The sequence below is a fragment of the Sprattus sprattus genome (assembly GCF_963457725.1).
Source record: "Sprattus sprattus genome assembly, chromosome: 2".
In the NCBI taxonomy this organism is placed as follows: Eukaryota; Metazoa; Chordata; class Actinopteri; order Clupeiformes; family Clupeidae; genus Sprattus; species Sprattus sprattus.
Genome location: NC_137921.1, coordinates 20,199,491 through 20,212,032, shown reverse-complemented (window position 1 = coordinate 20,212,032; position 12,542 = coordinate 20,199,491). Strand labels below are relative to the sequence as shown.

At 41.9% G+C, this 12,542-nt stretch overlaps 1 protein-coding gene across 1 annotated transcript; it reads left to right on the top strand.

Annotated features, from left to right (window-relative positions):
- Nucleotides 1–301: 301 nt before the first annotated feature.
- Nucleotides 302–6,792, top strand: LOC308381405 (GTPase IMAP family member 8-like; the record flags this gene model as incomplete). The annotated part of the gene is made up of 5 exons (XM_080858967.1): nucleotides 302–1,004; nucleotides 1,377–2,069; nucleotides 2,314–3,105; nucleotides 4,376–4,546; nucleotides 6,593–6,792. 5 exons carry the CDS (start codon nucleotides 302–304, stop codon nucleotides 6,790–6,792), a joined length of 2,559 nt encoding a protein of 852 aa, XP_080715093.1.
- Nucleotides 6,793–12,542: the final 5,750 nt, after the last annotated feature.

The window sequence follows — 12,542 nt, the reverse complement described above, 5'->3', positions numbered from 1 at the left end:
ATTTTTAAGGCTTGCTGATCCTGTTAACGCTTAATCTGTTTAGACAGACGTTTGGGGTAATCTGTATGCACCAGGTCTGTGTTTTATGTATTTACTGTGAAGTATTGTGTATTTCATTTAATTATGTTTTTTAGTTTTGGAGGAGGAGGTAGATGGTCAAAGAGGGTCAAAACATTCATTCAACATACATTACTGAAACTACAGCCTAAGCAACTCAAACCATGTCTCAAACCTGAGTGGAAGCACAATCTTTAATAAGAGTTTCACACATTTGTTTTCATCAGCAGGAGAGTGTGTGGTGATGGGGACAAAACTGCGGATTATGATCTTCGGGACCCGCTGGTCTGGGAAGAGCTCCTCAGGAAACACCATCCTGGGGGCGCCGAAGTTTGAGTGCGGCCGTGTCAGGACCCACCAATGCGAGGTTCGGTGTGGCGCTGTGTCTGGACGCTGCCTCACCATTGTGGACGTGCCTGGCTGGAGTCATTTTCCCATCACTCAGACATCGGAGGCCAGCAAACAGCAATTCAAACTCAGCTTGGCCAAGTGCCTTCCAGGCCCTGACGCCTGCCTGTTGGTCATTCCACTGGACATGGCCTTTACTAAGGAGCAGGGCCAGTATGTGCAAGAGTACCTGAGTCTCCTGGGGGATCGTGTGTGGAGACACGTGGTGGTTCTCTTCACCTGTTGGGACTACCTGGAGAATAAGACAACAATTGATGATCATATTAAGAGCGAAGGGGAGGCTCTTCAGAAAGTGCTGGAGAAATGCAAGTACAGGTTCCAGGTGTTTGACAACAAGAGGAACACCAACCCTGGTCAGGTGAATGAGCTTCTGATCAAGATCGAGGAAGTTGTGAAGATGAATGATGGTGAGATTTACAAGGCAGATGAGAAGATCCTGCAGGCCATTGCTGAGAAGAGGAAACTGGCAGCAGAGAGGGCGTCACAGAGAAAGATAGAGAACGACAAACAAAGGGAAAAGCAAAGACAGCTTCTAAGAGGTATTAATTTCAATTCAATTGTAGTTAAATAGTGCCAATAACTGTTGAAATTGTTGCCAAGAGCCTGAACTCCCTAGAGCAAGTACTAAAGCAGCTGTGACAAGGAAAAACTCCCTTCTAACAGGAAGAACCTTGAGCAGAACCTCAGCCTTAAGGGGGAGACCCATCCGCTTGAGGCTGGGTAGATAGATGTGGGAGTCGTTTTGTAATTTAAGTTTCCAAATGTATTAGAATTATTAATATTGATAGGATGCCAATGCAATAATATTTAAGTTTGAATTATGGTTTTAAGTTATGCAAATGTAAGTACTGTGATTGTGCATTCATAACTCATTTTATTTCCTTTTTTCTTGATCCACCCCTCTTCTCTAGAGCTTGAACAAGACCAGCCAATCGCAGAACTTAGGGTGGTTCTTCTTGGAAGTCGGAATGTGGGAAAGAGCTCCACCCTGAACACAATCCTGGGAGAGAATGTCCATGAGTCTGGAAAGAGGACAGCCAGCACTGTGATGCACGAGGGCCACATGGGCCAAACCCCTGTCAAGGTGGTGGACACACCTGGTTGGTGGAGGAGCTTCAATGTCGTGAACACCACAGAACGCATGAAACAGGAAATTGTGCTTAGCCCGTTCTTCTGCCGTCCGGGGCCCCACGTATTCCTGTTGGTCATTGACACAGAAGCCTCCTTCACAGAACTCCAACGTGACGCAGTGGAGAGCCACCTGAGGTTGCTGGGAGAAGATTTGTGGAGACATGTGATTGTGGTGTTTGCCCGAGGAGACTGGTTGAGAGAGGAAACCATCGAAGAGCACATTGAAGCAGAAGGAGCAGCTCTCACAGACCTGGTCAACAAGTGTGGGAACCGCTACCATGTTCTGGACAATCGAAGCATGGATGATGGCACTCAAGTCACAGAACTGCTCCAGAAGATGAAGGAGCTTGTTGCTGTAAACGAACAGGACTTTTTCAGATGTGACGAAAAAATGTTTCAGGCCATTAATGATAAACAGAGCTTGATGAGGAAGAGGAGCAGGAACAAGATTGAGGAAATCAGGAAAGAAAAAAGTGATGCTGGTAAAATATCTTTTTAAATACTAAGTCCTATGTTGTAAACGCTAGTTGAACTACAACTGGTAAAAGCAACATCCATTAGGATGGATAGTTGTGGTCAAAGAATTATATATCTTCAGATTTTCCAGATCACTAAATGATACTGCCATGAGATATGACAGCATGGTTATTTTCAACCAATCAGATTGTGTGTTCTGAACTGTTTTATAATACTTAATTCTCTCCATATATTCTACAGTTACCCGGAAGCCTCTGAGTGAGATCCATCTGGTCCTTTTGGGGCAGAAGACCGTAGGAAAGAGCGCGTCTGGAAACACTATTCTCCGCCAGGGTCTACTGCCCACATGTTTCAACACTAAATGCCAGAATGCCACAGCATACGTGGCTGGTCGGAAGATTGTTGTGGTAGACACCCCTGGCTGGAGTAAATATTATAAGGATTGCACTCTAGAGCAGGATAAAGAGATTGTCCAAGGACTCACACTCTGCGATCCCGGACCTAATGCTTTCCTGCTAGTCCTGCCCTCAGACATGGCTTTCACACCGCGACAGCAGAGGGCGCTGGAGGAGCACATGGCCTTGTTTGGTGAAGACGTTTGGAAATTCACTCTGGTGTTGTTTACCTATGGTGACCAGCTGGGGGATCAGACCATCGACGAGCACATCATGATGGAGAGTCCTGCCCTGCAGCAGCTGGTGGAGAGGTGTGGAAACAGGTACCACGTCCTCAACAACAAGAGCAAGAGCGAAAGCAGCCAGGTCCCCGCACTTCTGGAGAAGATCGAGGAGATGGTGGCTCTTAATGAAGGCCAGCACTACAGCCCAAACATGATGGAAATTAACCAAAGAGTGGAGGAAAAGTTTGAGAAGCGAGAAATCAGCGTCTGCTTGGAGAGAAAATGGAGGGAGCGGGAGGCGGAGATGCTGGAACAGTTCAAAGATTACCTGTCTGATCTGCAAGCGGATCTGAGAGGACCAAAGGGACCTGGACTTCACACACTTGACATGACCCTTCAACCCAAACCTGCAAGTAAGTGTCTTACATTACCATCAAAATCATATGAAATGACACAGGGCAAATGTGTCAGCATGTGTTCAACTCAAGCAGTGTATCACTTGATGATGAAAAGTTGATTACACTGCAGGCGGTACTGCCATACCCTGAATAGAATACAAAATAAACAAAAAAAACGTGAACCTTGAATCTGTCTGTTAAATGTGGAAGCACTTTTTTTTTTTTTATCTCAGATGAAACTGTGACATTTTGTCAGGGACATTTCCCTGCAATACAGGGCCCTAGTTTCAGACGGGATTCTGAGTTGGTCACCTTGGTGCCCATGTGTGGACACATGTGTCCAATTTCCGATTTCAGTCCGATTTAAATTGGAGATTGGACACAATGTCTCCCCAAATCTAGATTCATTGTGTCCGACTTGAGTCCTACTGGACTCCGATGTAAACCCCTGGATACACGATTCGATTCCGCTGGGAATTGGACTGGGCGCGCATGTGTCTCTCGAATCTAGATTAAAATTGGACAACAACAACTTTCGCACGTACTTGAGATCGTGCCCACAGACATATACATGCATCATATATGTCTATGACATGATAATCTCTGCTAGACGCTCAGTTCTTGTGCTCCCTCTCATTCACGTTGAAATACTGAAACCTTAACTGAAACTTTGAAACTGGAACGCAACTGTTTGGGACAGAACGCAAATATTTTCATATTACTTTTCCACCAGTTGTTAGTCATGTAATCCATTCATATGAATCAATCAATACTAATACAACTTAAACTGGGGTGTGTTTTTGTTTCATTTAACAACGTATTTATTGTATAATCAACGGTAGCAGATGTAAACATTCCGCATTTGATTTGAACTGACGCGGCCAAGATCTAGATTTGTCACTGCCATGTGCTTTGAGATAGAGCAGTTAACCCCCCATGGAGACCCCATGGAGAGAATCGGCTGGGATCGGAGTGCTGCCATCATGTGCCCGCACTGCATGTTGTTTCTGGTCTTGTTTTGTTCTCCGTGTGCTCTGTGCTTCTGTTTACAATTTGACATGTGCTCCTGTTGTTCCATGTGTTGTCTCCATTCCTCACCTGTCACATGTCACTTCCTGTCATTGTTTATTTTCCCTGCAACACAGGCCCCTAGGCCCAAGAAGACTGTGGAAAAGGGGGCTTAGGCTTGGGACAGGTGTTGGAGGGTGCCACTCGGCCCCTGAACCTCGGCCCAATAGTCCAGGTCCAGCTTTTCATTTCCTGTTTCTGATCTGTTTATTCACAGAACAAGATCGTTGGAGGAAACCCAAGAGTGACCTCACATTTGATGAGCTGAAAAAAAGGACTGAGAGGGTGGAGAAGAATATCAGTCAGAAAATACACAGCATGGACCTGCAGAAATCTAATCTGCCTGGTTCCAAGTTGTATAGCAGTTTTGAATTCTTATTCCCTAGCAGTAAGTCCTACATTTTTATTTGCAATTCTGTAATACATAATGTTGGAGTTAAGACTTTGTAAATTGCTTTGGACAAATCTTATGCTAAATACTTAGAGGTATGCTTAGGATCTCCATGTTGTTTGATTCAGTGGTTTGAATTACACTGATAGGGGTAGTCCATATAAACACTTTACTACGGATGAGGTAGATGTGAAAATGGTCACGTGGTGTTTTGTACTTTCATTTGCCTTACCGCAGAGCTGGATTGGTCGGTCTTGTTCAGTGGTGGAAGAAGTACTAAAGTTTAGTACTTAAGTAAAAGTACAAGTACTCAGGAAAATGAAAGTAAAAGTAAAAGTACTACATCAACAACCCTACTCACTTTTAAATTTACTTTTAAAAGTAAAAGTAAAAGTACTCACGCAATGGGTTGTCTCTCAATGTCTAGGCTATGCCATTTTGATAAAGAAATAGCGACTGGTAATAAATGCCTCTACAGATGTCACTACTAGTAATAATTATAAACAACAACATTTGTTAATTGGAAACGTTGGTGTACTTATTGGGCCTATTGTCTGTAATACTGTTCACACTCTATCTTACAATTCTGCGGATGACAAGTTATCTACCAGGGATTATTTGCAAAGTTAATACCATTAAGCCAAACCAATAAAGACACAATTTTGTATCTTTTAATCTTTTATTTAATTGTGAACGTGTAAAAAATGGAAATATGAAAAATGAAAAACAAATGGAGTTGTTAAACTGGTCAATGCAGCATTTTATGCTCTATTGATGCAGAAAAGAAAAAAAAAACATATTGAGTAACCCAAGACTAGGCATTAAGTTTGCATGCCAGGCAATAACCAGTCAATAAAAAAGGCAAATCTTCACGTTAGCTTGACATTGCATAACTACCAGCTTTATCTTACCACTACGTTAAATAAATAATCAAGGTACAATCGTGTTACGACACGAGTTATTCTTGGGGCCTCTGAACTTGAACATGTCTTCAGATGAGGCTGACTCTGAATCCATGCTGAAAAGTGTTTGTTAGTCAGGCTGTTTGTCGAATGTTTAAGCAAAACAGGCAAGGCTACCGTAGTGCCGCTGCCAAATTCACACTCTGCTGTCATTGGAGCTGATAGAGCCACCTGATTGGTTGAAACGTCCTAAAGCAATGCAATCCATATTTTTGTGTAGGCAACAGTTTGGCGAAACTGTGTTCATAAAATGTAACGAATAACGACACATATTGTAGAAATGTAGCGGAGTAAAAGTATAGATAATAGCTGCAAAATGTAACGAAGTAAAAGTAAAAAGTATGCACTATTATTTTTACTTAAGTAAAGTACAGATACGTAAAAATGTAACGAAGTACAGTAACGAAGTAAAAATACTTCGTTACATTCCACCACTGGTCTTGTTGTTAGACACTCAGGAGGGCGGGTTTGTGAGTTTAGATTTAGCTAACAGAACCTACATAAAAACTCAAGTAGCACAGTAGACAAATGTTAGCCGATTGACCCATTCAAAACCATGCAAATAACTCAGCGCTTTAGTATTTTACATGGTTTTAAGATGTGATGGCCGTGGGTGTTATGTAGTTTAATTTAAGTGATTAAGTTAGGTTAGTTATGACTTCTTCACAAAACAAATTGCCAAATGTCAGTGGGTCATTGGTGTTAAAGAAATGATGCCCTGTGCTTTGTTAGATTATATTTATTGGTCATCCATCTGGTAGGAGACTCATCTTGCTTTTGTAGGGCGAAGTGTTAGCATCCACATAATTGCATAGGCTTGAGTATGCAACGGCGACTGCAGTTTCTTATGGAAATGCATCTCAAATTGAAGCCAATACTGCACAAACTTTGCTAACTGTAGGTAGCACTTCAGGGATTTAACTTAGTTAAACTAATTGGCTACCTTACAGAAAATAGGTCAGTTCAATTCAATTCAATTCAATTTTATTTGTATAGCGCCATAACAATACAATTGCCTCTCGGCGCTTAACAGATCCCAGAGCCTGAACAGTTCCTCATATATTTCTTTGTTATTCTACAGTGAGTGGAAGCAACAGGACTTTACCAGAGACAAGCCAGCGACCCAAACCCAAGAGCAAGTACAGGGATGTGCTTTCCTGGCTGTCCACAATGAAGATCCAGAAAGAAGATCCCCCCACCCTCAACTACTCACAGGCCACTTCCGGCTACCAGTCCAACCTCTCAGACGTATTCTCCGCCAGTGAGGATCAACAAAGCTGAGGAAAACAGCCGCTACAAAAACTAAAAACTATACACATACTAAAAACAGAGGGCATTACCTTTAACTGTACCTTATGGCCTACACTGTGTTTATGTACTGTATGAACTTAACCTATATTCCTTGCTTTTCTGTGTCTACAATATCAAGGGTTGTGAGGGTTATAGAGAGCATATGGATTTCTTTGAAATAGTCTATGGTCACTAGCTAACAGGTCTTCTCATTGCCTTCATTGATTAACCCTTAGTGGACGAATGCCTGTCAAACTGTTTTAGGTAGTCTGACATGCCTTGATGTTTTTGTATATTTCCTCTTACTAAAAACATTGATGCATACGTCGCATATATGTTGAAGATTAAAGGTGTCTGGGGGTGTTCTTTTTATGATTCTAGGACAAAGACTCTGAGCTGTAAAGGCATATTGTCAACATTAAGGTTAAGAAATGTAATGCTAGGTGGTGGGTTTATTTTTACACACCACTATTGTAATGTGTGCCCATGTATACCACTAATTGCTTGTATTAAAGTATTTAAAGTATCTAAAGTAATGTTCCCAGAATATCAAATGTGTGTACTTTATTCTTCCTGATGGTTATTAACATGTGAATAGATACTTAACAATGTGTTGAGAGCTGTTATTTAACCTTTTTTAAGTCACCACATTACAGTGCAAAGTACAAGTAAAAATGTCCCATGACTTTAATAAACAAATATTTTAACATGGAGGTATTATTATGTCCATGTTATTTACTTTTAAATACAGTGAAAAGGGCCTACACCCTACTGTTACTTTATTCTTCCTGATGATAATTGGCATATATTAATATATGAAGAGATACTTTACAATGTGTATTCATTGTGTTATGAAAGTACAATTTCTTCTGCTGTTGTTGCCAGTGTAGTTGCTGTTAAGCTGTTAAATTTACAATTATATTTGCAATTAAATGCAATTTACGTCACCATTGCACTAGAATCTTTCTGTTACGAACCCCTGCGCTCTGTGTACTGTGTAGTGGCCATGCAAGGCCTGGAGGCAACAGTGGGGACAATTGGCTGTTTGGACTGATTACCCACACCTGGGGAGGTGTAAGAGATAAAAAGGACCTGTGGACACCTGTCTCTCTCTCAGCTCACCTCATTCGATATATTTCCGCTTATTGAAGCACACACACTTCCTGACCCACCCTCACACTGCTAACACCCATCCATACAGACATCAGACCCCTAGACATGTTTCATTTTACTTTATACATTTGTATGGATTTAATAAATACCAGTATCATTATAGCTTTGTCATCCACCTCCCTTCTTTTATGTTGTGGTCACATGGCCCGGCCATTACACTCACTTAAAAAAAAAAACTGTCAAAACTGTGTTTTGCACCCCGTTTGTCTGCATGAGGCTTGACTCAAGAGTGCATCATTTATGTAGTCCCTTCATTAACCACTGGGTGGCACTAAATATCAGACTTGAATTTGGTGTTACTGTAAAGGGAATGCTCTTGTATCCCAGCAAAAGAAGTTATCACAGAGAGGACTTAATTTATCTGTAAAGCAAAGACACTTGTTATGTTGCTGTTAACACTAAAAAGAACATGTTGCAAAAAATAAGATAAAGAGTGTCTTTTTTCACAAAAGAGGGAAACGTGTTCTAAAAGTCTATGAAATGAATATGTTCATTTGATTTACAATAACAGTTCATTGACAGACAAAATACAGTGTCATGGAAAATAAATAAATAAAAAAAAAAAAAAGTAAGGCAATAAGTATAGCAGGGGAACACATGGGAAATTGATAATAGCTTCTCTAAAAGTATTATTACTATTTCTGGGAGGCTGTTCTGCGAAATGCTGTTAGTATTTTGAAGAGGAGATCGCAACATACAGCATGGACTTAATACTATCACCCAGATTTACTGAGAGTCTGAGTCTGTGTGTCTTGAATGTGTGTATTGCTAGCAGGTTTGCATTTGTTTGTATGTACTGTATGTGTGTCTCAGAGTAGTTAGATCCTTTATCTATGGAGCCAGCCAATACTCTTTCCCACCCCTTCACTGCTTGGAAAATAGAGTAATATCACTGACAGGGAAGGACAGATACTGTGTGTGTGTGTCAGTGAGAGGGAAGGACAGATACTCTCTGTGTGTCAGTGAGAGGGAAGGAGAGATACTGTGTGTGTGTGTGTGTGTGTGTCAGTGAGAGGGAAGGACAGATACTGTTTCTGTTAACTAATTTTAAATTAAGGAAGTAAGGGAGTTATCACTCTATTTTCCAGGTGGAGTTACTCTAGCAGTGAGGGGGAGAGAAAGAGCATAGGCCAGCTCCACAGATAAAGGAATTAACTATTCAACACACACACAATTTACTAATGGATTCATCTGGTAAACATTAGTTATTCATTATTGGTTATGACATTAGTGAAAAATGTATACACTCCAAACTGGGGTATGACTCTGTGTGTGTGTGTGTGTGTGTGTGTGTGTGTGTGTGTGTGTGTGTGTGTGAGAGAGAGAGAAAGAGTGCGTGTGTGTGTCTGTGATTGAATGAGTGGGTAATGATCACACATTGTGTTGAGATGTAAGGCGAAAGATTTACAAACTTTCAAGAGTATTTTCAGCATATGCAAGATTAGATTTACAACACTTTCATTTTTTAGAGTGGACTGCAGTGTGTGCATGTGCATGTGTGTGTGTGTGTGTGTGTGTGTGTGTGTGTGTGTGTGGTGTGTGTGTGTGTGTGTGTGTGTGTGTGTGTGTGTGTGTGTGTGTGTGTGTGTGTGCGTGTGTGTGTGTGTGTTTGTGTGTGTGTGTGTGTGTGTGTGTGTGTGTGTGTGTGTGAGAGCGTACTAAAAGCATTGAGAGGTAATGTCTGATGACTAACAGCCCAGTGTGAAAAGTTCTCTTGTTCAACTCTGAAGGTGAGTGATTTATTACATCATTACGTGCCTCCCTTCTTGCTGACAAGATGCTGAGCTGTGTGTCTGTATGTGTGTGTGTCTGTGTGTCTCTGTGTGTGTGTGTATGTGTGTGTGTGTGTGTGTGTGTGTGTGTGTGTGTGTGTGTGTGTGTGTGTGTGTGGGTATGTGTGTGTGTGTGTGTGTGTGTGTGTGTGTGTATGTGTGTGTGTGTGTATGTGTGTGTGTGTGTGTTACAATGCCTGTGTGTGTGTGTGTGTGTGTGTGTGTGTGTGTGTGTGTGTGTGTGTGTGTGTGTGTGTGTGTGTGTGTGTGTGTGTGTGTGTGTGTGTGTGTGTTACAATGCCTGTGTGTGTGGGTATATGTGGGTTTGTGTTATCATTAATATTCTCCTTCACACACCACCAACTGTCCCCATTAAAAACATCACTGAGGACAGACTCAGGCAAAGGCGTGGCACTTAGCCATATACCCATTACAAACCACACACCCCTACTTCAGACACACACACAAACACACATATGCACCACACAAACGAATACACACATTATTATACACACATATAAACTTGAACACGCACAGACATGCAGCCTTATACAGAGAGGTACTACCAGAAAAACAAATACATAAACATTTGCACACACAGTCATAAACTGTTGATTGGTTCCAGGGAAGATAGGTGATATGGGTAGATGGTGTTTGTTTTCATCATGAGTGTTTGTCTTTAAAGCTTCAGTTACACTTTCTTTTCAGTGTTATAGGCTGGAGGAGGAAGGTAGAAAGTTATTATCCTGGCCTTGCAGAGGAGCAGTGGCGGTTCTACAGGGAGGCCTGGGGTGGCCCGTGCCCCCGTAGACATGTCCTTGGCCACCCCTGCGGCCACCCCGTGCTGACCAAATAAAACAAAATATGAATTTATTATGATTTTACACCAAGCGCCAAAAGCGGTAGGCTACTAATGCGACGCAACGTTCCACATGGGTAAATTAAAACAGCGCACTGTAGTTTGCCATGTGTGGTGCTTGTTGGAGAGACTGAGGAGCTACGATTTAAATGTTTAGCTCGCTCCCTATCATTAGCTGGGTCTTAAGCTTAAACTGGTAGTCTGCCTGTGCCTGTAGTGGTAACCATAGTGATGATGATATACAACTGTCTACCGGCTGAGCTGGTGATTTTTCTGCCACATGAAGGCAGAGAAGATTTTTTTCAAGAACCAAAAGATGGAAATATCCTATGCCTGTTGACTTTCCCAGATGTTATGTGAATACACAGACATCCCAAGTCTCCCTGAAGTTCCGGGAGTCTCCCGCATATTGATAACGACTCCTTGATGCCCGCAAATTACTTAAAATCTCCCGGAATCTAGAGCGAGCGAGCCAGACCGCGCACACGAGACAGACGTGATCCAAACCGCGTTAGCATCTGTGTAGCGCGCTCACGACAGAGAGGGAGAGGGACCTAGAGACTGTGCGTGTGTGAGGCAGTGTGCGTGTGTGCCTCAGGAGCATCCTGATTTACCTGTTTCGGTAAGTCCACAAATTAATTTTCAGTGTGTGCGGACTTTTATCTCTTCTCCCGACCGAATTAATCAATAATGAAATTAATCAGTTCAGTGTATCTAGGAACATGGCACAGGGAGAGTGCCCCCCAAAAATAAAATGTAAGACATTTTACAACAGACTATACAAAGGTGTACGTACCCCTGTCTTATAAAAGTAAACCACAATTACAGTCTTGCACACTGTAGGCTACTATCTGTAACAGTGATTTCAGCATTGCCCATGGTGGGTTAAATGACTGTAAAAGACTTGTTGTTCATTTTGTATGGCCCTACCTCTCTTGCACTCATTCTTATAATGTTAAGTTAAGTTATACATGTTTATATGTTTTTAAAGTAATATAAGTTTATAATCTTTAAATATCATTTGTTGCGGGGTTTTTTATGTGCCCCCCTGGTTAAACCCTGGCCCCTCCTTGGCCCCCCTAGTAAAAATGGACTAGAACCGCCACTGCAGAGGAGCCAAACAGATTTCAGCTCTTACAACGAAACTCAACTCACAGACACCTTTTCATTCGGCCCTCATTTTCTTAAGTGGTAGTGCCCTGTGAGTGTCCTTGGGAAAGTGTCTGTTCTGGAGGTTTTACACTTGGTCCTGAGTCATTTAAAGTGATTGAAGTGGCAAGAAGCTATGCTAATGTGACACAAGGTTTTGACGCACTTCTGAAAATAACGACATTAGTTTATCACAGACACCCTTTTTTAGTTTCTTAGCCTCCATGCGTGTCCTTCAGTTTGGTTGTCTCTGATCTGACAGTTTTAGAACATCATAATCCATAGTTTTAGAACTTTCCATTGTAACTTCATCCTCTGTTTCATTGAGGGTGACAGCTCTCTCTTTTAAATTCAACCAGAAAATCCACACACACACACACACACACACACACACACACACACAAACGAACAACAGCAAAGGGATTAAAGACAAGGAGTAAAAGTGGCAAACAGAGACACATAGATGCACACACACACTCACAAGATACACACACACACTAAGAGCAGAAAGAGGGGTAGAGAATAAGAGAATGCAGCGCACACACACACACACACACACACATACATACATAGTCTCATGAAGAGAGAGGGAACACAGAGATGAGCAGAGGAGAGAGAGTACTGTCAGAGTTTAGACCTACTCTAAAAGTCCTTGCAGAGATGACCTGGGCTCAGATGACGTTAATCCCTCAAACTTGTGAAAACATGACTTTGTGCGTGTACATGTGTCTGTGTCTGTGTGTGTGTTTATGAGTACTTGTGCGTCTCTGTGTGTGCACCCACACATT